Below are 26295 nucleotides of genomic sequence, written 5' to 3'. Positions count from 1 at the left end.
AACTGCCCTTACAAGTTATCAGTGGCACCTCCAGTGGGTGATTAAACATTAGATAAAAAGAATTAAAGGATCGATTGTGGGTTCTTGTTCGTTGTCATTAGTAACGAAGTATTAATTGTGGGATGAGCTGTATTAGTGATGTTCATCCATGCTTCATCTACGGGTATATCAAGAAGGGCGCTTTATGTGAGCTGTTTTGCTTATTTTGACTTTAAAAAACAGTCTGGGCCAGCTTTTCAAGTCATAAATCAGTGTACAAAGCAAGCAGGAAGACACTAGTAACCAGTGTTGGGAGTAACAAAGTAATATAACGAAATACGCTATGAAAACAGGTAATATAACGCAAGATACTTTACTTACAAACGTAACGCGTTACCTAAGTAATATAATTACTGTAACGAGTCTAATATGACGTAATATTATTACTAAAAGTAACAAAGTTACTGATCTCGTTAGTAATCCTCTGAGTAACGCCTAACCACAACGAAGTAACGAGGCTTACTGAATGAAGCTTATTCACTAGCTTCTTACAAGATTTGCACATTGTCCAACAACGCAATCATGATAAGGTGGTAGTTTCACACGTGACAGCTTACGGCTGTGGACACAAAGTAATATAATATGTAATATTATTACAGTTACTTTATTTTATGGGTAATATGTAACTGTAACTAAATAGTTCTGTTGCAAGTAATATGTAACATGTAACTAGTTACTTTTACAAAGTAACTTGCCCAACACTGCTAGTAACAGGAAAGAGCCAGCTGAATTAAAACTTGAAGAATTCCGTGCAGTATGTGAGGAACAAATATTTTGGCAGACCACAAAGAGGCTATATTCTGCAAACATCACTGAAGTGTATGCATGGAATTATTAACAGCCGGTGCAGTGGACTAATGCCGTGTTCAATAGTGAGCTGATTTTTTTCTGTTGCACAAATTCAAGGATGTGTCTGACTGCTAGCCTTGAATCAGGCTAAATGCCAAAACTGCAAGATTAACCAAACCTTAATTATAAGCCTTCTGTGCATGTGAAACCATGCCCATAGCCACCAGGCAAACGTGATTTGGACCAAGATGTGTGTGTAGTTTCAATGTATCTAGTTGGACCTGAAATGGATCACTCACATTAATTACATACCACCTAAGAATTCTAGAATTTCTTAATTGTAACATTTCACATGCTTCAATTCAAACAAAACGGGTTAAATTTGTTTGTCTGTTTTCAAGCGATTCCCAGTCCAGCTGGTCCATGAAATTACAGTGGGATCACATGTATTTGTTCAGTGCGGGCTGCTCTGTGTTGGATCTACTCTAGAGTTGAGATTTTAAGGTAGACTGCCAGTGTACCGACACTAGTAGCATATTTAAGTGGAGAACAAATGAATACAGTAATGCTAGATTATTTATGTATACGAAGTTTTCATAATGAAATTGATATCCCATTTGGGTAGTGCTAAAAGCTGGAATGGAATGGAACCAATTAGGGCGCGAGCCAAGTAGAAAAATCGTTTGAGACGGATTTTGCATCGTTTCAAACTGCCACACAGTGACTAGAATTGTGCTAGAGTTCATTTCCTTCTACTTATATGCAAGCTAGAAATCGCGCTCTCGAAGTTTCTATTTAATGCCCGCCACGTGGCATGTTGTGCTTTTACCAATCCATCAAATTCTGTTTAATCCTGATGTAGAATTGCTTCTTTATCATTGTAAAAGGTAAACTACTGTAGTATTTTCATGTTGTAGTCATGTCCAAGTCTTTAGTGACAGCGAGGATGGTTTTCTGAAGTCTGCCAGCATGGGCAATAATTTACGAGAGTTAAGGTTACGGAATAGTTTTAAATGCGTGGGCGGAACAAATTACAAAACCTGCTTTAACCCAAGCAGGGATAAATAATTTCAACAACTGTGTTGTGTTAGCAATACAACTAATTGTGCTTGTTTGTTTTTACTACAGAACAACGACTGTTCTTGGGTGTGTGGTCTACAATAGAGCGATGTTTTATAAAAACGCGCCGCCAAAAACCAGACTAACAGATTACTGAATCCTTATAATTTCAACACAAGTGGCTAAACAACTAAAATATCTAGGTCCTGTGGAAGTGTAATCGTACGCAGGCGAGCAACACACAATGATTCACAATTATTGATTCTTCCTCAATCACACACGTGCGCATACTTATTGTACAACACTTCAAATATTGGCTATATACAGTAATTAATGACATAATCATAATAAGTAATCACATGAGTTAGTCTTACTACACTGCTCCCCTCTGCAAAGAGTACGACCCGTACTGGAAATCAATGGGAGACAAAATCATCATAACGGCCAGGGGGACGGCGAACTCTGGGTGGTCGGTGCTGTGTTGTAGCGTCATCATCATCAACTAGTTCAAGGTTGTCCCCAACAGTACTATAAGCTGCCGTGGCATCACTAGGAGAAAGCAGAGGAGGGGTCTGTTCATCATTCTCTGGGGGCTGCTGTGCAAAGCGAGTATCAGGTTTACACAATTTCAAGCGATTAAACTGAACAATTTTTGGAGCTGAACTTCCTGACAGGGGTGTTATACGATAGTCACTATCCGTAATCTGCTGTAGGATCTTGTAAGGACCTCTCCAAGGCAAGTGAAGCTTCTTAGACTGTCCTGGTTCTACCACTGTATCAAGGAGCCAAACAGTATCACCTTCCTTAAAAGGTTCTCCATGAACACGTTTATCATAAATCTGTTTCTGCCGTTCATGTCCAGCTGATAAACGACGCCGTACCTGATCATATGCCTCTTGCAACAGTTTGGATGTCTTGCGAGCATAGCTGGCAACTGATAAGTGCTCTGGGGTGGGTGTCCCATAAACAATGTCAACTGGCAATCGTGGTTCTCTACCATACATTAGATAAAATGGGGAGAAACCTGTTGTGGTATGAACACTTGTGTTATATGCAAAGCATACCTTAGAAAGGGCATCTTCCCAGTCAAAAGGGTGATGGTGGAGTGTTGTTGCTAGCATATCTTGTAAAGTTCTATTAAAACGTTCCACCAACCCGTCACACTGTGGGTGGTACGGTGTCGTTCTTGTCTTAGAGATGTTTAAAATTTTACATAATTCTTTGATCAGCGCACTTTCAAACTGCTTTCCTTGGTCCGAATGGATTTGTTCTGGAATCCCAAATCTGCAACATACTTCATCAATTAATTTGTGAGCTACAGTAACTGCCTCCTGGTTATGAATGGCAAACGCCTCCATCCAACGTGTAAAATAGTCTGCAGTAACAAGAATATACAAATTTTTGTTTGCACTTTCAGGAAGGGGGCCCATAATGTCTAAGGCAATAATTTGCATTGGGGAACCTGCTTTGATTGTCTGCAGTGGTGCACAATTTTTTGGTACAGGTGTTTTACGTGAAGCACACGTTGCACATGTTTGGCACCAATTCTTTACATCTTTAGAGTGACCTGGCCAATAAAAACGCTTTTTAAGTCGCTGCAAGGTTTTTTCTTCACCCAAATGACCACTTAGAATTCCACCATGGATCTCCTCCAAAACTGCATCTCGAAGTACCTGAGGAACAATCAACTGTGCCACTACCTGTCTAGTTACAAGATCTTCATACTGTCTATATAGGAGCCCATTGATCAACTGCAAGCATGGCCATACTTCTATCAGTCGTCTTGTTGCCAAACTCTGCCCTTTAGTGACATCTGTGGAGGGAGGTTTATCTGCTTCTTTTGCCAGTAGTACAAAGCCAATAGATGGATCTTCCATCTGTAGTCTCCGCAGGTCATCCATAGAATATGCTGATAAAAGTTGTTCACGTTGACTGACTGGTGCTACAGCAGTTTCCTCCAAGTTGCCGTGGCTATCCATTCCACATTGAGTACAAGGTCTACGGGACATGGCATCGGCGTTACCATGCAGCTTGCCTTGCCGATGCACAATGCTGAAATCATACTCCTGGAGGGCTTCGAGCCATCTAGCAAGCTGACCTTCAGGGTTTCGAAAATTGGACAACCAAGTGAGAGAACCGTGGTCTGTCCTCAAGATAAACGCCTTTCCCAGCAAGTAGGGTCTAAAGTGCTTCACAAAACTAACAACTGCCAGGAGCTCCTTCCTGGTCACACAGTAGCGTCGCTCTGGTTTACTCAGCACTCTGCTGGCATATGCGACAACATGCTCAGAACCATCTGTGTACTTCTGTGATAGAACGGCACCTATGCCTGATTCACTGGCATCAGTATCTAATATGAATTGCTTTGTGAAGTCTGGTATTGACAGAACTGGTGCTGAGATTAAACGCTGTTTCAGTACATCAAATGCTTCGGCACATTGAGGTGACCACCTAAACTGAGCTGTTCTCTCTGTCAATCGATGTAGTGGTTTAGCTACTGTGGCAAATCCAGGCACAAATCGCCTGTAGTAACTTGCTAGGCCTAAAAATTTCTGAACATCCTTAGAAGAAGTTGGTGTAGGCCACTCAGCCACCATGGCAGTCTTAGCTGGGTCAGTACTGATTCCATCAGCAGACACTATGTGGCCAAGGAAACACACTTCTGGTTGACAGAATAAACACTTAGCTGGTTTCAATTTCAAGCCTGCTTCCCTGAACCTTTGGAAAACTTGTCTTAGTCTCAGGAGGTGCTCTTCAAATGTGCGGCTAACAATTATCACATCATCCAAATACACTAGACAGGTGTTCCATTTGAGTCCTGACAAAATCATGTCCATGAGTCGTTGAAAAGTTGCCGGGGCATTACTGAGCCCGAATGGCATCACTTTAAACTCAAACAGTCCATCTGGTACACAAAAAGCTGTTTTTTCTCTATCTTGTGGAGCTAGTTCAACTTGCCAGTAGCCACTGATAAGGTCCAAAGTAGAGAACCAACAAGACCCAGCCAGGGTATCCAAAGTGTCATCGATTCTGGGAATCGGGTAGGCGTCCTTTTTTGTCACCTTGTTTAACTTTCTATAATCGACGCAAAATCGTGGGCTACCGTCTTTCTTCCGTACTACAACAACAGGTGAAGCCCAAGGGCTACAGGAAGGCTGAATGACATCTTTCTGTAACATCTTATGTAGCAGCTCTTGTGTTTCTTTCCTTTTGATGGGTGGCACGCGTCTCAGTGGCTGGAGGATTGGAAGAGCATCACCTGTATAAATTTTGTGCTTAATCCTACCAGTACGACCCATATCATCTGAATTCACTGCAAAAATATCAGCAAACTCCAGCAATAGTTGTAGCAACTTTTGTTGCTGACAATTAGTTACATGTGTGCCAAGGTTCATTAACATACCTTCAATCAACTGCTTCTTGATTTACATAGGTTCTGATGTCAATGACAATGACTGACATGCTCCAACAAATGAGGTGTCTAGAGATTGGACTGGTTCCATGTGTGCAACCACTGTGCCCTTCTTCACGGTGATACATTCAGGTCTGGGATTAAGCAAACAAATAGGGACTGCCATATCAGTAGGCGTCACCAATGCTCTGGCTACCAACAATGGATTCCGCTTCATGACATCGCCTTCAATAATCCAAGTGCCCTCTGATGCAGCATCTGGGACTGCTGCCATTATTTCTATCTCACTACATCCTGGAACTCTGAAAGTATCAGTCAATACAACATTCACATGAGCAATCTGAGAGGTCCCTGCTGGACAAATAAGGTTGAAGGTCATACCAACATTGGGAAAAGTGACCTGACTTTTACCAGCATCAACAATACAGTCGTACCTCCTCAGGAAATCTTGGCCCAAAATAGCCTCAGTGGTCAGGAAGTCTGCAACTAAGAAACACACATCAAAAGATTGCTGTTCAAACACAATTTGTAGATTGATTATCCCTAACAATTTCAATGGGGACCCTTCCACACCCACCAAGTTCTTGCCAGACACTGTGTCTAGGGAACCTACCCCTTGCTGAGCTAGCTTATTCCAAACCTGTTTACTCAGAATGGACACTGCAGCTCCAGTATCCACTAAGAATTTCACAGGTATGCCACTAATGGTTCCCAGCAGACTGTAGTCAATAGGGGTGACTGTAGACAAGCTCACTGGAATCAAATCTTCAGTAGGAGGGGTGTTGTTGTCTTTTTGGATCACTGTATTCATTGACTGGTCACTTTTGTCAGATTCACTGTCACTATTGTCTGCTTTGGTTACTGCATTCATGGACTGTTTAGAAACAGTATGTTGCTGCTGCTGTGTGACTCCAGCTGCACAGCCCCGTGCAAAGTGGCCTTCTTGACCACACTTGAAACATACAATTGACTTGGAAGGCTGACCAGCTGCTTGGGTTTGTCTACCTGGTGCTGTGGTACTACAATTATCCCACTTTCTCTTAGGCTTGGCTGCTGATTTTAATTGAATCTCAATTGCTTCCAGCCTCTTCATGATTGCAGGCATCATTGACTGTGAGTCTTCTCTATTAATTGCAGCTGCTACTGATTGATCAGGATCCTTTAGGCCTGGATGCGTAGGAACCATAGCATTAGTGGTCCGTTTGTATGGGTTCAAATATGATTCAGCTTCCATAGTGTATTGTACAGCTTGGTCAACTGTCTTTGGCTGCTTTTGTCTCACAGCAAAGTTTATCTGTGGATGTTCCAATTGTGCTAAGAATTGATTGAGAGCTAGCACTTCCTGTTCTTCATCTTGTAAACCTGGGTAAGCTTTCTCCGTCAACAGACGCAAACTGTCACCAAAGGACGCCCAGTCTTCGTCCTTGCGCTTCTTTCTGACCTGCAAATCTGCCATATACAAGTCTTTCTTGCTCGCTGGTTCGAAACGTTTCTTGAGCGCCTCAGTCAAAGCTCCATAATCATTCTTTGTTTCATCCGGAAGACGTCTCAACGCTGCTGCGGCTTTACCAGTTAGGCGGACTTTAAGCCATTTAAGCTTAGTTGCATTGGCCGTCCAATCATTCACAGCTGCTACTCGATCAAAGTGCTCCAACCAATCGTCCCAACTGGTGTTGCCCTGGAAAATCTCCGGTAAAACTACGGGTTTGCTGGCCATTCTCTGCAAACGGCAGATACACTGAGGCTGAGTCCTGTCAATCCGCTCCCTGAGCCCCCTATAGACGAAACAAATGGCCAACACACTGAACCACACAATAAACTCCACTCGCCTTACAGGGTACCGTATTATGCCACGGTACCACGGTTTCTAAGCTTTGACGCGCGAAGAGGAACTCGACGAGGGCGAGAAACGTTGCCGACAACGCCAATGTAATCGTACGCAGGCGAGCAACACACAATGATTCACAATTATTGATTCTTCCTCAATCACACACGTGCGCATACTTATTGTACAACACTTCAAATATTGGCTATATACAGTAATTAATGACATAATCATAATAAGTAATCACATGAGTTAGTCTTACTACAGAAGCGATTTTTTAAGTTAGTGGTAGTATAGACGTTTTATTGAACTTTCAATAGTTTTTTCAGGTGAAACAAGCTCCTTGAAGGCTTGCATCTGAGTCACTGGGAAGAAACACGCCAAAAACGCTTCCACAGGACCTAATAAATTTAATATACAGTATCACTATGCCCCAGAAAAGCCAATAGAGCTTACAGCTATTGCTGTATTTGGCGGCGGAAAAACATGGTAGTGACAGCTGGAGCTGAGCGATGTATGGGCTGGCTTACTTGTGTTACAACAAATTGTAGCGTTCCATCTGCCTCAAACTACACTGTAGCTACATAAAAACATTAAATATGAAGGGCTTCACCTTCATTTAAAACTTTTCACGCTGCTAGACTGGTTTTATGGGCTTCTCAAAAAGTATCGATAGGCATTCAAAATTTTGAATGATTGTCCGTGACTATACCGTAACCTTAACCACAGTGTATGTTAGTGGCTATGAATCATATGCTTATAGTGCTTACAAAATAATAGTTTAGCAGGTTAAATGATAGATTTTCAGCGTAGGTAATTGTAAAACGCTTTCGTACAGTGGGCATTAAATAGAAACTTCGAGCGAGCGATTTCTAGCATGCCTACAAGCAGAAGAAAACTAACTTTAGCACAATTCTAGTCACTACGTAATGGTAAGAAACGGTGTACAATCTGCAAAAACGATTCATTAACTTGGTGCGCGCCCCGTTCAATTCCGTTCCGGCTTTTAGCACTGCCCTCCCATTTTGATTTGTACCTCCACTTTGCAACATACTCAAGAGCTAGAAGTTACCACCCTTTTAATTAGTCTCGCGTGCCAGACGGTTTTTGTGGGGGCGGTAAATAAACCGTCTGGTCGCTGTTGCAGACCACTGCCGGAATGTTGGCAGAGCCAATCAGATCGCTTCGCGCACTCTGTGACGAAACAACCACTAATAATTCAAATTCTTAGTGTAATAAAGAACCGAATCTCGGCTACAGATCACTTTTTCGAAAGTTTAACAACGCCATGGGCTTAGGATCTTTGTTTCCCTAGTACAGGGCTCTTAAAAGCTTGGTTGTCTGTACCTACCCAAACTTTTCCATCAGCAAAATGCTTCAGAGAGCCATACCTATAATCTAAAGGCAGTATATAAAATAGACCTATCTACAGGCAGAAAATATTATGAATTTTATGTGGAATTGTCTCCAAATTGCAGTATTTTAGCATTTATTTTTCAAAATTTTCCTGGGGAGCATGCCCCCAGACCCCCCTAGTTCCAGCATGCTTTACACCTCTACCCAAGAGATTAGTACCTTGAGTTAGCCCCCCCCCCCTTTTATAAATCCTAGATCCGCCCTTGCATGCCCTCTTTAGACCGTCGTCCCAGCAAGTTTTACTGTGATGATAACATGATCCTTTGCTTCACACTATAGAAAAAGTGCTGAACTATTCAGAACTCTTCTTTCGTTGCTTCTCTGTGAGCTATCTTCGACGACATGTCTGGCACACCATTAGCATAATAGTGTACGGGCACTGCGCTTAAATTTAATGCCAATTCCAATACTCATAATAACGCGCTGCGCGCAGTTAAACAGACTTGAACTGTGCTATTGTCCTACCGTAGAATGTCAGAATGTCAAGGAACTAAGCTCGCTTTGCTGGCATTAATGAAACCGAAGTTATTGTGGATAACTTTATCAAGTGAGTTATCTCGCATATGCCGTAGTTTCATCATAGATAGGGTTTTTATATACTATCTATGGTTTCATTATGTACTAGTCTTGCGTAGCACTGATTAGCTACTAGTTTTTCTCTGTGTGTAAAGTCAATGACAATAAAAATTCTCACTAGTCTTTTTCGGTGAAGGTTGATTGGCCAAGCCCTAAACTTACAAACCCTACGCGCGCGCTGTTATCAATTACACAGCTTACCCTGTAAAAGGAAATGCCTAGCCTTTGCGTTATAGTACCATTAGTCCACAAGTGGAACAAGTTTAAATTATCAAATTGTATATATACGTATGTATTTGATTGTACCATTTGGGGTTTTCACTCCCTGGGCAAACCAGCTGAGCTGACTGCCCAGTACCTAAATTACGTTACTTAGTCCTGTAAAGTTGTTATTGTAAACGGTGCGTGTCACTTGTTAACAGGGTTAAGAAGTTTAGGGCTTCACTAATCAATGCTCGCTGAAGACCAGGGGTGGTGGAGCAGGCGACATAGTGAGGGGGCCAACTTTGAAATGTACACAATGGTCCATGGGCACTGCACTTAAAATGAATGAAAATGTGAATAACAAAATTAATTTGAATGCTATCCACGGGGTCTGGGGGATTGCTCTCATATTTTAGAAGTTCTGGGAGAGTATTTTAAACTATTTTACTTTTTGCAAATAAATTAAGTAGTTACTTCCAAGGAATACAAAAGTGACTCGTAATATATTAAGTGCTCTATCAGATTGTATTGATCTTTTCTTGCAAACAGGAGTTTCCACCACCTATGACTACCGTAGGGTAAGTAATTTTTGTAGATTGCTCATTTGTGGTAAAACCAGTAATTCTCGTGGAACAATTTTTTTGTGGCTTAGACATTGATCTCCATACGAGGAACTACAAAATGTTTATTTTAAGACACCTACGAAATCCATGAAAATTTGTATCCCACAAAAGTTCTTGCTCTACGACAGAGTAGAGCTAATTTTACTGCAGAACATTTAAAAACCCACACGGTATGTGAACATCTGGTAGAATAGTGCAGATTGCAGTTCACTGAAAGGTGCAGGTTCGATTCCCTGAGTCAGACAACTTTTCCCTACTTTTTGGACCTTTTATTAGGTACACCTTTTTAAAAGCTTTTTGACTGCTCTATTAGAGTAGTTGACTGTTCTATTAGAGTATACCGATCTATTTCACACACACACACACACACACACACACACACACACACACACACACACACACACACACACACACACACACACACATATACATACAAAGAATAAGTAGTCGTCTGGCTGCACAAGATTAATCATGTACTAGGTATGGTGCCTTAATATAATGCCTCACACATGCAGGGAGAACTCACTGTCATGCTCTACTGATTTAATTTTGTATAATGAACCTTTCTTCTCACATTCATTTATCTGAGTACAACATTTCTGTGTCAGTATTTTCTCTTGCTTGCCATAATGTTTTTTTTGTCAGTATGAATTTGCTAAGTTTGAAGAAAGTTAGGACTGACTGGCCTGTCTTGCCTCAAGTGTACCCTTTTCCTTGAGTAATAAATAAGCTCACCACTATACGAGCTATAAATACCAAAATGGTGAAGGAGACTGAGTAAAGGGGCATTAGCCTTAAATGCCCCAGGGTCATTCAAGCAAGTCAAATCTAATGCAGTTGGTTGGTGCATAAGTAACTACAATCAATTTAAAATCAGTGTCTACAACTATGATATGTGGCTTAAATCTGACTGTTTTCGCAAAATTCTATTTTGCTATGAAATACACTGGATAAAATGCGTGCATACATTACAAATTTATGCATGTTTTAATTGCTTCAATATGCACTGAAACATTTCACATCAATATACGAATATACACCACTGTATTTGCCTGTTCATGGGAAGTAAGAAAATCTATGTCTTGTGTTAAGTACGAAGCATGAAACTAATTTTAATTACACTATAGCACAGCTAACTGTAGGCCTTATGTGCATACAACTTTTATAATTATTTTCTTTGATAATGCATCACATGAATGTGAACGTGTTTATTGTGTGCATAGCTAAGCTGATGTTATACCCTACTATCAAATATTAGCTGACTACACCCCTGCAGAATTTTTCTCAGTGGGTGCATCATAGTGCAGAAGACAGATAAACACATACACTTGTTGGAAAACATTTCAGAAAACCAGGCACGTTGTTTATGCCTGGTTTAAAAAACTGACTTCGCATGCATTGTAATACATATTTAGGAAACTTTGTGACTTGCACATACTACACATATCTGAGTGGTGTCCCATTTCCATTAATTTTTCACATAGCCATCTGTAATAATGTACACTGTAATCCAAAGTTTTAAAGAGTGTTTGTGTGTGTGGGTGTGGGTGCATGCGTGCACACGTGTATGTATAAATGGAAAGCAGTCTAAGCAGTGTTCAAGAGTTCATAATATAAAGTAGTCACTAGAGTGTCCATACACTGTACCTCACTAGAGCAAGGTTTCACATCAACGGTTCTCTCTCTTCAGTAAAAGTGTCAATGTTTATTCAATAATAGTTGTGAGGTGGCATTGGCAGTTATACATTCTCCCTCACTATTTTATATAAGAATTCTTAATATTAACAGTCATTGTTTTCAAAACTTTTGTAGCTGCTTCTTGCCACTTCTGTACCTTGAGCACTTTATACCTGAAATGTGTAATGTGTGTTGATTAATGGTGAAGAACACCAGTCGCTATAACTACATACATGAGATCATAATTGCAGTAAGTGCAATATTATAATATTGTGCATCTCATTCAGGCGATAATTATAAGTCATTTTTAAAATAAGCAGTAAAATTACAACAAGAAATATCAAATTATGAATTAATTTTAGTGTACTGTGTGCTGTTCTTTAGGAATGAAGTGCTTCATTTTTTGCTTATCTTTCGTCTCTTTCTTCGTGAAATGTATATTCTTCATTCCACCAGTCAGGTTTACGTTTGCTGTGAATGAAAATAAATCCTGTTGTCTGATAATTCCAAGCTTACATGTATGTGTTTTTCCTTCTTGCATAACTTTTCAAGTAGTCTAATTTATAATCATCTCTAAGAAAGTCAGCTGCTGGGTCATGTCCGTTGCTTGACCGGAAAAATCTTTTCTTGATGTCATCATTTAGTTTTTCTACTCCTGATTAAATTACTGTTTTAAAATAAATACCTTGGTAATATGTTGATTTACCTTGGCAGCTAAATGGTTTAATGCTTCCATATGTAGTAATAAAATCTCCAACATGTTGGCATAAAACATGCATGTAAGGAGTAATTCGTTTTGGCTGGTAGCCATCACACTTTTTTTAAAGCTTTAAAAATTTTTTAATCCAATTGCGGCCCTATCAAAAAAAATTACAAAGCATAATTACAGAAGCATTCTACATGAACTTACCATTTTGCGAATACTGTCAGCATTATGCGGAGAATGGCTTGCCTTAATTGTGTCATAAATGTGCAAAATCCTGTATGCAAACATTTTAAAATTAAATTTGTACTGTAAATCATAGCCTTTGAAATGCAGGAGGATATTATTATTAATAATGCTTTACAGTGACTAGCACTGAAGGTCTGACAGCAACTTGCGCTGAAGCCTTAGGATTACCTAACCTAATTACGAGGACTCAGACTTACATGACTTATAGCAAATAAGGTGTAACAGAAAAGGGGCCAAAATAAGGGGAAAATCCCCTGCAGGTCACCCAATGTCTAGTTGGGGACTAAGAGTCTGACAGCAACTTGTGCTGCAGCTTTAGGATTACCTAACCTGTACATGTATGTAAAGCTAGCTGCAAAGCATACTCTGCTTATGAATTATGTTCTCTTTAGATAAATAAGGGTCTGGGATTGGCTCCACACAAGATTTCAATTCAGAGACCACACTGTCTGACCATTCTATTAGAGAAGCTCAATTGTGTCATTAATTAAATCAATAAAGGGAACTACCCACTCCCCTGTTGCTATGCTTATGTAAATTTTGTCAAACTATTATTCTAGTCAAGTTATTGTATAGAGAGGCTTATAGCACAATGTACTTGTATCATACTGTGTATGCCATATCCTTACTTCCCATATTTCTTTTACAGTGTTGCAGAATGTTGATGGCTGACAGTTTGGCAGTTTTTCTGGAAGTTTGGATAATAACTTCTTTTTATCCCCACCAACTAGAGAGGTGAAACTAAAGCCTCCATCATCCTCCAGGTAGACATTGAATGTCACACCACAACCTCTTATGCAGCTCAACAACTCTTTTACCATGGGCCTCTCTAACTCACCAGAAATTTCAGGATTGTGTTGTGCGTCATAAGACAAGACAGCCTTAATTAAATTTCTTGTCAGCACATCGGTGATTCTTAACAATAGATGCAATTCATCAACTACCACATTTTTTAACGAAATGTTAAGTAGTGGAGGATTTATTAATCCTTTCCTTTCCTCCTGTTGACTTGGAGTTGGGTGTGTACTTGTTAGCGCTTCTATTGTACGCGCTGTCCTAGTACGAATGTTGTGTCTAAATTTGTCTTCAACATTACACCATAAGCAAGAGTACTTGGCATTGGCTTGTTTCAGTCCCATCAAAATTAGCAGCATCTAAATAATACAAGCAATAATAATCATGTTGCTCTACATGTACCGAATGAATTAATCATCAACACTAAATTACATAATAGATTTTTAATGGAGCTAAACATGGACTTTGGAGTTTGTAAACTGCTCTCCCAGGATTTATTGAAAGAAAGCATGTGGTTGACCCAGTAAATAAGGATTTCTTGAATTTTTGGTTGCCGTAGAAGGTATTTAGTAATTAGTGTAGAGGGGGTTACCCTCATTTTAGTAGGTCTGTAAGTGCTAATAACAAAGGCACACATTTAAGTGAACAATGCATGGTATTGTATATGTCATGTTACTCATGTATTGTTATTTATTTACCTTGTAATCACTGCACAAGTAAAACTCTAAGTTATAGATGATTCCATCTATCGTTAGCGTAGGGTTTTCAATCAACCTGTTTACCTCATAGAATATGTTTCTAAACCCAACTGATACATTTTCATAATTTTCAGCTGCCTTAATGGCAGCTACAACGTGAATGTCTAAATGCATTGTGATATTATAAGTTGGACTAAGTCATCGTATTTGCTTACCTTCACTGCCTTCCTGCCATAAAGGCAAATAAGAATAATATGTACGATGATTGTTTTGTGAATCTTGCCCCATCTAATGATATTCTTACCCGTATCTTCTGGGTACTTAAATAGACATCAGGGTGTGTTTTAATCTAATAAAACATTATATATATACATAATACGTAATTATCAATCTGTGCTAACTTCTTTTGTGCCTTGTCCTTAAGCAAAGATGCAAAGTTGTACTCTGCCCCATCAAAATCTCCTGGTGTCTTTGATATAATTGGGACACGGATTCCTTTTTTGTATGCCTTCACCTGTATGGTATAGTACTGTATTGACCGTCAAATCATGTGTATGTTATGTAGCTAACCACATGGCATTGCTTGTTTATTCACTATCCCACTATAGGGACCTGCATGAAGCATACCAGATGAGCCAACTGAACGGGAATATGCTAAAGTTATTGCATGACCTCTGCTTTTGAAGCAACAATTTGTATACTTTGTATGTACATTCTTGTATATGAATACACTTATACAATATAGTAACCTTGTATGACTTGGGGCCACCAATGATTTTTGTTATCTCATGGTAACACTCCATAGATACTCCATACCGAAGCAAAATGTGTGCAACATTAGGAATGGCAGAATCCATGATTTCCTCATTTTGCTTTATTGCTCTTATTTTCCTCCCTAGCCGTATCGGTAGTATATTTCCACTGGAGGTTTCAAATTTTATTCCAAACACTTTCAGCCCTATGTCAAGGAGTGGACTTGTAAACCTTCTCACCGCTCTCCCAATTTGCCATCGCCTTCGACTCCGCTGCCTTGACTTAAGCTTCTCATAATCACTACCTATACGAAATTAATTTGTAGCAATGCACACTACATGCATTCCCTTACCATGTAACCTAATGGTTGTACTCATTGTTGTTGAGGACACAACCGATTGAGATAGTGCTGTGGAGTTTTCTGTGTCTACAGCAGTATTACAGTAGTCTGTATTATCTCCCCCTCGAAAACCATGAAGTGGCTTGCATCCTTTTCCAACTTTGTTCTAGTCCCTCCTCGTTTTAGTTTGTATTGGTTCACTACTTTAGACGCCCTCTTAGCAAGCCTTTCTTCCACGGATTCTACTTCGGCCAAAGCAGCGCCATTCAGTCTCTAGGCATAGATTAGCTAACGCAGAGTGTTTAAAAACACTATTGCACCCTTCACAATACGGTAGACTTCTTTTCTTGCTCCACAAGAGAAAAAGCCTGTTTGGAATTAGAAGGGTTGCAACTGGCTGCGTTTGCTTATCGACGATATCCGCAATGACGAAATTTGATGTCATAATTGACAAAATGGCCGTGTTAGTGTGGGGACTTAAGAGATTTTAGCACGCAGCAGGGGCGTAGGGAGGGGGGGTTCCGGGGGGTTCAGGACCCCCCTGTAAAATTTAGACTTCTGCAAGCAGGATCCTAACACACCATTTAGTGTGGCAGGACAAAATGAGTGAGCAATATAGTGTAATGGCACAGCACAACAATTGATAAAACTTACATTCATCTCTCAGGGAAGGATTAAAAACTTGTTAAAAAGATCGATATACTCTAATAGAGCAGTCAGGTATATACTCTAATAGAGCAGTCAGGTATACTCTAATAGAACATGCATTTAAATATCCATGTCCATATGAAGTTTTTCAGACATTCCAACATTAAATGCAAAACTTAGCATGACCTTATACTGCTATAGCTTTGGTGTGCAGTGTTTAAAGATATAGAGCTCCAGTAATTTATCACTTGTGTTATGCAAAATGAATTCATGCTATGCATATTTGTATAGTTATATTGTTTTGATTGTCATTTGTATCAGTGGATTCATGGCTCCTATACCACAGTGAGATATAACCATCACTTACAGATTACTATATGTGTCTCTATGTGTTATGCTGTCTGTTTCCACTAGGTGACTTTATCTAGTACTACCTTCATCCCAGGGGCACTTAATGCATCATAATTAATGTACTTTTTGCATAAAATATAGTAATTTGCTGAGTTTTGATTTATTAAAATATTGAAAGTCTCTCAGCGGCTGGGGGCTGCGCCCCCAGACCCCTGCTTCTAGTAACTCAATGCTGGTGCAGCCCCCAGACCCCTGCTTCTGGTAACTCAATGCTGCATGGTGCTGGAACCCCCCTTCAAAAAATCCTGGCTACGCCCCTGCATGCGCAGTATTCGAAATGAATGTTGTCTGTAGTTTTCTACACTTGGAACCACGAGATAATAAAGGTAAGAAGTAGTACACGTACCGTGACGATGCAATGTGAAACGCATTCCAACAAGGAAAGCAGACCGAAAATTTTAAATTCGAGGCTTATCTGTACTCGTCTGTATTGCATTATATACTATATGCCTCACCTTCGCCCTTTTTCGAATTTAGGCTATCATAGGGAAACACTACCTCGCCCAATACCTCCCTGTACAAAGTCCCCACACTAGCACGGCCATTTTGTTTTGTGACGTCAGAAAACGTCGTTGCGGACATCAGGTAGAGGAGAAAAAACCTATTTGGAATTAGAAGGGTTGCAACTGGCTGCGTTTGCTTATCGTGCCTCTTACTCAACGAATTGAGTCTACGATGAAAGTTGCCATTCTGAACAGCGATAGTCAAAGACTTCAGCTCTGCATTAATCTGCTTCAGATCCATAACTGACTATCTTAAGGAAAAACTGCTGTGTTTTAGGTATTGCATTGGTTTTATAGCAATTTTTCCCGCCATGATTTTGAGGATACGTGCAGGATGTCATCAAAATAATTTTGACGCTGACAATCGACTCGTCCACTATTTTTACACGGATAATGGCACATATATCTTAGTCAATGACCCTATATTTTTCTTCCAATGAAAAACTTAGATTTCTAGCCAATGGAAATTTATTAACATGTAGCTACAGCGTCATAATGGATATATCCATGTTAGGCGCAATCTGTGAATTTGCGCAGTTTATAAACTGCGCTGCGCATTTTATAAACTGCGCTGCGCATTTTTGTGAATTCATAAAATGCGCAACAATTTATAAACGGAGTGTCTATGTCCACCGGTATACCGGTTATTCTTAGAGCCACGTACATCTTATTTCCACCGGTGCCTCATATAATCATCTGCTGATGGGCCTGCGCCTGTCACGTGATCACGTGATTAAACCATGCTGGTCGCAGGCTCACCACGTGTCGATTTTCACGTATCATGGCGCCCAATTTGACACTTTTCAGCAGTGCTCCACACGTGTCATGGTGGTTGGCGCCCTAGAGCTGTACTGAGAACTTGTAATGGAAGTTGGCACCCAATTCGACACTTTTGGACAGTTTCATACGGCATTGGACGATTTAAAGCGAAATGGTTACCATCACACTTTTGCTATGAACTGCAAGACAAAGATAACTGTATCTTATGACAGGTAAGCACTACATTAATTCGCACACAATGCTGTCATTTATGTAATCATTACTGCAGTCTTTATAAAAAGTTGTGCGTACGTCATTGTCACCTTGAGCATACTCATCAAGTGGGTCCTGCAATATTTGCACATTATCCAGTCAATAGAAGGTTGACTGCAGCAGAAGAAGCCACAATTTCTGAGATGCCGACTGTGAAACCCAATACCAAACGAGTGAAAGAATTAGTTGAGAAGAAGTTTGGAAAATGTGTGACCCTCAAAGACATCAGTAACCTAAAGACAAAGGTAAAAGAGCAAACCCAGAAAGGTCTTGAGGAACGACAACTGCTACTCAGTGCACTCCAACTATTACCACTACCCAGGATGCCCAAGCAGGAATTGTGGTAAATGAGAACAGGGGTGGTGGAGAAGGGGGGGCAAGGGGGGCTGCAGCCCCTGTGAAAAAAAAATTGGAGGGGCTTAGCCTCCCTAAAATTATTCAATAGCATTATTCGAGATACTCTAATAGAGCAGTCAAGATCGAGATACTCTAATAGAGCAGTCACAGTATTCTTTGAGGAGCAGTGTAGTAAGCTGCAAATAATGACATTTTTTTTGGTCTTCGATATACAACGAGGCAATGGCATCATCATGCTAGACCCCCAGCCCCCCCTAAATATAGGTGTCTCCGCTGCCTCTGAATGAGAATAATATCCTTGAAATTTGCAGACAAATCACATGACTAAACTGTTTGATAGGTTCCCGGAAATCCTGTTCATCGATGGCACCTACAATGTAAATGGTCATGGAATGCCATTGTACTGCCTGGTAATGTTATATAACAGAACTTGATCATTATAAATTGTCCCTTACAGGAATGAACCAAGCTCTTGTCCTGCATTTAGTGGTGACATCACTACACTGGAATGTGTTAGTACTGGAATGTGTTAGTACAGCTAATGGACCTAGGTATGGTAATGTTAACAGAACTTATAAATTGTCCCTTATAGGAATGAACCAAGCTCTCGTCCTGCATTTAGTGGTGACATCACTACACTGGAATGTGTTAGTACAGCTAATGGACCTAGGTATGGTAATGTTAACAGAACTTGATCATTATAAATTGACCCTTACAGGAATGAACCAAGCTCTCGTCCTGCATTTAGTGGTGACATCACTACACTGGAATGTGTTAGTACAGCTAATGGACCTAGGTATGGTAATGTTAACAGAACTTGATCATTATAAATTGTCCCTCATAGGAATGAACCAAGCTCTCATCCTGCATTTAGTAGTGACACCACTACACTGGAATGTGTTAGTACAGCTAATGGACCTAGGTATGGTAATGTTAACAGAACTTGATCATTATAAATTGACCCGTATAGGAATGAACTAAGCTCTCATCCTACATGCAACAACCATAGCAGTGCTAATACATGCCAAAGTACTAATGTAAGTCAGTTAGTGTAGCACACCCTCAGTTCTCAGTATACATTGAATGCACACCAGAGGAGGTTGGACGCGTTCATGTGAGCTGTACATTTTCATTGGAAAACCTTTGTTTCAAGACAATTTGTATTAAAACTATAGTGCAATAGAAAGTTTATGTATTCCTAAATCTAACAGCATGGTGAACCCCAGTGAACCCCGCTGATTTGGCCGGTAACAAAGCCAAAGTTTGAAGCGCCAATATAAAGAATTGCGCAAAATCTGTTTTTATGAGCAGGGTAATACAGTGACCTCAGTGTAATGCAGCGAAGGGTCATTGTTTCATTTTAGAAAAACGTACGTGACAAGTCTGGTGAAAATTGTATGGATTAAATTGCAATTTATTAATTTCACCCAAAATCTCGAGTGCTTTATGAAAACAAAGTACATAGCCTTGAAGCCTAATTGAAGGATGATCTGATTATCTAATGAACCCCATCGTTTTTCAGTTTAGTATTGCGACTATTGAGGATCACGTGAAATACTAGTGCAAAGAATGCAATTAAGAGCAATATATTTAAGTAGCGTTTAATGCGCGTCCAACTTCCTCTGAATGCACACATGGATTTTTTCCATATGAAAATTGTAGACACCAGTCTGGTCATAAGGTGCGTGTAGTTATCATTTTCAGAGGAGCTTTTTGTATGTTTAACACGTTCTTATGCATTACCTTGCCCAGAGTTTCTGTTAGTAGAGCAGTATTTGCATCCACATTGTTCTGCTAGCTTTTTGAATAGCCGACTTATTCTAATAGTCTGTCTTGATAACTAAAAGGTGATGGCAGTGAGTTAGGTGGTAGACAACGTGTCACGTGTACTTGGATGTTTTTAGTTTGTTTTGCTGCTCCCAAATATCTTAACATTTACTTCATCACATGCACTTAACAAACAGGTGTCTACCACAAGTATATGCATCATGTGTGCTCAATAAGCATATGAACCTAAAAAACCAGTACCACAATGCTATACTTTAGACACTCCTTTTATTTCAATTTCAACATGGACTGTCTTTATCAATGCTGGCAACATCAATGAAGGTAAAGCCATGTATTAAGACGTGCGGGAGACCAAAATGCAGTGGTACAGTGTGGTGTAAGAAGAGGAAAGTTATAAATTCTGAAAATATCCCACCTATAAAAAGGGCGAAATCCAGCACAGAAGACGTAAGTGTTAATTATATTTATTAACAGCATGTGCTCTCAGTTGCTGTAATTATTTTGGGAGTATTTAAGTGTGTACACACCCAACCAAGTTAGCCAAATGTTTTAATAGTAAAAGCAGCAAGAGTAAGTATTCCCTCCATAAACTCTAGAGTAAACTTAGCAGTTAGGTGAAGGGTTGGTATAAACAGTGGACCTGGGGACCGAGTACCTGGGACCAGGGGACCCGCGGGAACCCAACTTTTCATGGAATTTTTATACTTTACAATGTTTATACACTCTATATTTGTACTAGATATCTTTGCATATCTCAACATGTAGTCTTGCACAGCCAATCCACTTTTTCTTCGTCACACTGAGTACCTAATGTGACAGAAATTATAAGCACCACTGAAAAAGAGTCTATTACATCAAGTTTAGAAACTGTGAGCAAGCAAACATCTTCAAGCGATCGCTGCAAGTTACCAGCAGCTCAACAAGCACTGAGATTTCATGTGTCATGTACTGCTTGCATAGACCACTTCTTCACACCCGGGGTATTAATCGAGGGCTTTAAATTCTTACAAGGCTTTGATTTTGTGCATCACATGACACATGAAATCTCAGTGCTTATTGAGCTGCTGGTGACTTACAGTGATCGCTAGATGCTGTTTTGCTTGCTCACAGTTTCTAAACTTGACGTAATAGACTCTTTTTCAGAGGAGCTTATAATTTCTATCGTGTTAGGCACTCTGTGTGACGAAGAAAAGTGGATTGGCAGTGCAATACCACATGCTGAGACTTGCAGAAGTATCTGGTACAAGTATAGAGTGTATAAACATTGTGAAGTATAAAAGATTTCGCAAAAAGTTGGGTCCCCGGGTCCACTGTTTATACCAACCCAGTATTGCTTGGAAGCATCTGTTTTGTGTCAACAATGGTAAAACTGGTCTGTAGAAATGTAACCAGCTGAGCAAAGAAACCAGACCTGTTTGCACGTTCCTCAAACTCCATGTTATAGAATCCCTGTTATCTATTGTAATTATGAAAGAGTGGAATCCAAATGTTTCTTCAGTCTTGTATGATGAATAATTTAGGAGTGCACTTATGAAAAAGCTAGAAATTTAATTTTCACAGCAACAATATGGGAAATAATTTACAAGCGCTCACTTAATCATAACTCACAGACAACCAGCTGGACAGACGGGACTTGGATTAAAATTTTCACTACTTTTACCATAGGTGATGAACACCACATGGCATACATGTAGTAACTGGTTGCTTAACGATACTTACTAGGTCACTGTTGCCAAAATAAATGTACTTTTGGGCTATAGCAATGGTTGCTAAGTGTGGTTGTCTTTTGAAATGATTGTTTTTAAATGTTTTTGCTTAGCAACCATCTAGGACGGTGTTTGTCCAGAACCCATGTTAGCAAAAAAGCAGCCTGTGTAAGAGATATGAAGGCTGTATAAGACCTGTAATTACTTTCTGGGTAAGTAAGATTTGCTTCTAGGTGGGTTGTTCGTGCCAGCTTAAAATATGGGTGAAGCAAGTTCTTGAATGCGTTGTGAAAGCCTTTCACAATGAGCTGTACAGGAGTAAAACAACCGGAAAAGGAATATCTAGCCTAGTAGACTACAAGGAATAACAAATTTATTTGTGATGAAAGGGGGCGTGTCCTGTACTTATGCAAACAGAAATGAAGGGCAGCCTTGTGGCTTTCTCAGTTTCTCTAAAGAATTTGTATCGGGAAACACAATAGGCAGATTATAAAACACTCCTGTGCATAATTTGTAGTTTGAATATAGTGTGAGATGCACTGGACTATTCCAGAAGAGTGATTTTCGTCACGTATGGTATTTCTATGCTGGTTTTTCATGGCCTTGTTTTTTCAGGTATGCACCATTTTAAGGGCAAGACCTACTTGAACAGTACTACTGTACTATTTCATACAGTGGTTGTAGCAAACCCACATTTGTTTCTTAGCTGTTTGAAGCTTGCTTAGGGTATATCCTAAGTGTATATGGCATCCACGGCATGGCATCCACCCAACCTTAGAATGTTTTCCGCAATGAAAATAACCTCTATGGAATAATCCTAGTGCATCTAGCATCAAATCGACCAGAAGATACTTACAAAAGGAATTTAAAAGAAATCTCCCTGACCAAAATTTAAATAAGTTTACAAACTTTCAACAAAGATAAGGGACATTAGTTTGCTCCATAAATTTTAGTATAGGTATTGGTCAGTTGTGGTTACTATCTTCACCTGGTAATTTTCATCATTTAAGCACCATGTCAGCAAGGTAGGTGTAAAATTAGTCTTATTGAATTTTTTTTTACAGAACACCCTGGGAAGACACCCCCCAATAGAAAATAAGACAACATGTAAGGAAGTACATTCTGTATGAAATACTTGACACTGACAGCGAATCGAAAATGAACTCGCTGTGGCAAGTGCAGTGGTTGCAAGCACCCAAACTGTGGAACGTGCCCTGAATGTTTGGTTATGAAGCAGTTTGGGGGACAAGGGCGAAAAAAGAAGGCTTGTAGCATGAGAAAATGCTCAGCCCAGTCAGTTGAAACCATGACCTCTGCAGTTCATGGCACAGGTACATACATATGTATGTTTATGTTTTTACTCAGAAAGGATGGGCATGTGCATGAGAGCACAAACATTTGTATTGAAATCATTCCCAAAGTCCTTGTACAGCATCCCATAGTTCAGCCTAACAATGATTGAAGAAAGTGGTACATATATAATGCTACAGTCTGTGGTTAAAAGAAGTGAACACCGCCAACACATCTTCACAGAAACGAGAAGCCTTTTCACTTGTTTTTATTTGGATTCTATAGTTTTTCACAACTAAATGTAATATCATGGCTATTGCCAAGACTTCTTATTATGTCATCTTTATGTTCCCGTTAGTAATATGTAATTAACTGTAAAAAATCGCTGTGCTTATAATAGTGTCCATCCTCTCTGACTTTTACTTTACCCCACCCAATTCATTTTATTCCAATTAACAGACATCTCTCAAAAAGACAATAAGAAATTGTTAGAAGTAAGTGTGTAGATAAAATAATATTAATAACAAATGTGACTGAATTTTTTACAAAACCGTCAATGTACGCACTACATTACTTATGTAATAAACAGCATTTAAAAAAAATTGGTAAAAAAACTAAAGTTCTACAAAAACAACTTACGCAAGTATTTATCGCCTCACTAGTTAGTGAATTAACACTCTACTCCACTAATCCTGGGTACCATTGGGTTTGCCTGTCCACTGGGAGTTTGGGAAGCTTTGTTTCATCTCCGTACACAGATTAGTTTCCAAGTTACATCTGTTTGTTTACGTTGCTGTGACAAAAGAATTTACTGACGATCTTTGCTCAGTGAATACACCTTCCTTATCGAGGACAGACGTATATATTGAACACTAACTATACCTCAGTAGATTGACAAATTCATGGTGAACGTTTCAACTTCATACATCATTGCATCAGTAAGTTATGATTGTACACAGCTCAACTTATGAGGCTAAAACTTGGCAAGCCCATTCATCTGTTCCTATAGATAACATAAAACCAATAAAATAAAATTTTAAAAGTGTGCGTACATTGACGGTTTTGTAAAATTGGGTCACAAATGTATTCAGTGGTGTTTAGAAACCTGTAGGCACAACAAAGTTGTCACTTGCACCAGAATCCAGTAATCTAGCTAGTTTGGTCTCCAAGTCTAAGCCACCATCATCAATGCTAACAAACATTACAGATTTCTTGAAAGATCAAAATCATAAAGTCCATACTGTGGCTGCTGATGACAACTGCATGTACCGTGCTTTGTCTCATCAATTGTGTGGCAGTGAGGAAAATCATTTTTTATCTACGTAGTTTGTTACTGCAAGTGGTCAAGGGTAACAGTGATATTTACAGCAAGTACTGGATTGATGATATGTCTTGGGAGTTGCTTTATTTGACCAACATGTAGAAGACATTGGAAAACCTGGAATTTGGGGGACTCAAGTAGAACTTCAAGCGTGTAGTGATTTTATTAATCTGGATGTATATGTTTGTTCACACAATGCTTATGGTATTGTCCGATGGGAAAAGAAGGCTACTCCCAAAAATTGGATGAATCAGATTCCCCACAATCTATGTACAACTACAAGATGTAGACACATTGAACTGTCTTTTAGCAACAGCCACTACAACAGCGTTGTTCCCACTCAGGATGAGGTGCCACCACCTACTATCTTAGAGCAACACTGTGATGCTGTTGTGATTGATTAAGTTATACGTATAATACAGCAGCAATGCAGAGAAACTAAGTAACTTCCTTGTATTTCCTTTGCTTATTGAAATGTTATGTTTGGTCATCAAAATATTTACTTTGAACGATTTATTAGTACAGTGGAGCCTGTGTTACTGGTCACCTGAATTAAGTGGTCGTCCTCATATAGCAGTCAAGGGACAAAAGTCCCGAATATCTTCCCATACAAATGCATGCGTTGTGGTCTGTATTGATCGGTCAACTGTCTAATGTGTATACCGGCCAGTCACAAATTCTCTGAATCTCTGTATACACTATACATACATGTAACTTCGACTCCATGTTTAGCAGTCACTGCCTTATAATGATCAGCTAGTGGTAGTTTGTTCGGTAAACACTTAATGTACCATTGGTATACTGTTTTAATTTACACGCAATTGTTATACTTTAATGAACACTTCATACCTGTCAGGCTTTAACATATTATTAGCCATTGGAAACCAGCTGACCTCTTTTGTAACCGTACCACTGACGCTAAGTACTGTTCTATGGAATGTTGTGGTTAGCGGATGTCTCTTAATATTAATTACCTTTTTTATGATGGTCGTAATCACTAAAATGCTGCTGACCGTTCTGTGCAGGTTTCTCTAGCCACCTATACATATAAATGCCATTGATATCTGGTCCCAAGGTTACTGTAACAAACAGGTTCCACTGTAGTGTTGTGATATAGGAAGTTGGTCACATATCATTTGACGAATGGAAGTGTTGTGGTACATGGAAACTTGCAAACTACACAAGACAAACATGGTATTTTTGTAAGCCAGAAGAAGTTTAGTTGCACTGGGGTGACTGTTTGCATTTTGATATAAAATTAAAAAATATGCATATTTCAGCTACTTTTAATTAATATCAACAATTACAGTGAATTGATGGTTGTAGGTTCACTCAAGCCCACCAGAGAGAGTCAAGACAACCTTAGAACAGGCTAGACTGATTTTAGACATGTTTTAAGATGCAGAGTTTAAAAACTGATACCCACAAGGACATCAAATATGTTAGAGGTAAACTAAATACCTACTGTAATTAATGTCCACTTTGGGATCAAAAAAATTCATGCAATATAGATAAGGCAGCATAGCTAATACACCTATCAATATTATTGAGCCAGCCACACTCCCTTCTTTTCAGGTAAACGTGGGGTAATAGCAGGTGCTTTGATCCGGTTTGAACCTAAAATTTCTCTCACTGGTAGGGCATTTGACTACCACAAATTTATTTTGGTGCTGGACACTGTAAAGCTGAATAATAATAATATTAACTGGTTGCCTTCTGTAAGGAAACCTGTTTTCAAAAGTATTTTGAATTTATTGAGAATTAAAGCCAAATCCCCACTGCCCGTAAGTGGCAGTATTGACAGGTATATTAGCACAGTCTAAGCCCTGGTAATTTGGAGGGGGGGTAGGACAAGGCCACATCCACACATAATAAAATCGTGTAAGTAGTGAAAATATTCACGTGAGCTGAATAGTTTCTGTTGAAAAAGTAGGGCAAGGGGCTCAACAGGGCCCGATGCATATTTCAGTTCTACTTACAGTAGCTTGTTGTTTGCAATGGTGTGATTCACAGTCAGAAAAACACAGCTGTTACAAAGTAATTAGACACACAGTGATGGTGATTAGTGGTGGTCACGACTT

At 39.5% G+C, this 26295-nt stretch overlaps 2 protein-coding genes and 3 long non-coding RNA genes across 13 annotated transcripts; 2 read left to right on the top strand and 3 right to left on the bottom strand.

Annotated features, from left to right (window-relative positions):
* The first annotated feature begins 1547 nt into the window (after window positions 1-1547).
* Window positions 1548-16805, top strand: LOC136260289 (uncharacterized). Of its 3 annotated transcripts, none has more exons than XR_010703488.1 (3): window positions 1548-1715; window positions 13222-13336; window positions 14674-16805. It is a non-coding gene; the product is annotated as an uncharacterized lncRNA (long non-coding RNA). The 3 variants fall into 3 exon arrangements; XR_010703485.1 differs by lacking the exon at window positions 1548-1715 and adding an exon at window positions 8753-9087; XR_010703487.1 differs by lacking the exon at window positions 1548-1715 and adding an exon at window positions 11143-11870.
* LOC136261765 (uncharacterized) lies at window positions 5642-7384 on the bottom strand. The gene is made up of 2 exons (XM_066055818.1): window positions 5940-7384; window positions 5642-5785 (listed from the first exon to the last, which is right to left on the bottom strand). The coding sequence occupies exons 1-2, from the start codon at window positions 7014-7016 to the stop codon at window positions 5771-5773; spliced, it is 1092 nt and encodes a 363-aa protein (XP_065911890.1). The 5' UTR covers window positions 7017-7384; the 3' UTR covers window positions 5642-5770.
* Window positions 11912-13131, bottom strand: LOC136260287 (uncharacterized). Of its 2 annotated transcripts, XR_010703483.1 has the most exons (4): window positions 12531-13131; window positions 12327-12477; window positions 12137-12275; window positions 11912-12091 (listed from the first exon to the last, which is right to left on the bottom strand). It is a non-coding gene; the product is annotated as an uncharacterized lncRNA (long non-coding RNA). The 2 variants fall into 2 exon arrangements; XR_010703482.1 differs by having other exon boundaries at window positions 12137-12477.
* LOC136260288 (uncharacterized) lies at window positions 14451-17174 on the bottom strand. Its single transcript, XR_010703484.1, has 4 exons — window positions 16819-17174; window positions 15171-15526; window positions 14815-15122; window positions 14451-14579 (listed from the first exon to the last, which is right to left on the bottom strand). It is a non-coding gene; the product is annotated as an uncharacterized lncRNA (long non-coding RNA).
* Window positions 17175-17277: 103 nt separating this feature from the next.
* On the top strand, window positions 17278-24712 carry LOC136260285 (uncharacterized). 6 transcript variants are annotated; one of them, XM_066053969.1, is made up of 12 exons: window positions 17278-17712; window positions 17769-18095; window positions 18450-18519; window positions 18567-18660; window positions 18702-18779; window positions 18828-18905; window positions 18954-19031; window positions 19080-19146; window positions 22668-22710; window positions 22752-22934; window positions 23353-23387; window positions 23995-24712. In XM_066053969.1, exons 4-10 carry the CDS (start codon window positions 18569-18571, stop codon window positions 22763-22765), a joined length of 450 nt encoding a protein of 149 aa, XP_065910041.1. In that variant the 5' UTR covers window positions 17278-17712; window positions 17769-18095; window positions 18450-18519; window positions 18567-18568; the 3' UTR covers window positions 22766-22934; window positions 23353-23387; window positions 23995-24712. The 6 variants fall into 6 exon arrangements, with proteins under 6 accessions (XP_065910041.1, XP_065910042.1, XP_065910043.1 ...); XM_066053970.1 differs by lacking the exon at window positions 18828-18905 and having other exon boundaries at window positions 18450-18660; XM_066053971.1 differs by lacking the exon at window positions 18954-19031 and having other exon boundaries at window positions 18450-18660.
* The last annotated feature ends 1583 nt before the right edge of the window (window positions 24713-26295 follow it).

Source organism: Dysidea avara, chromosome 7, assembly GCF_963678975.1.
Source record: "Dysidea avara chromosome 7, odDysAvar1.4, whole genome shotgun sequence".
In the NCBI taxonomy this organism is placed as follows: domain Eukaryota; kingdom Metazoa; phylum Porifera; class Demospongiae; order Dictyoceratida; family Dysideidae; genus Dysidea; species Dysidea avara.
Note: the sequence above shows the minus strand (reverse complement) of the source record. Positions and strands in the feature narration are given on the sequence as shown.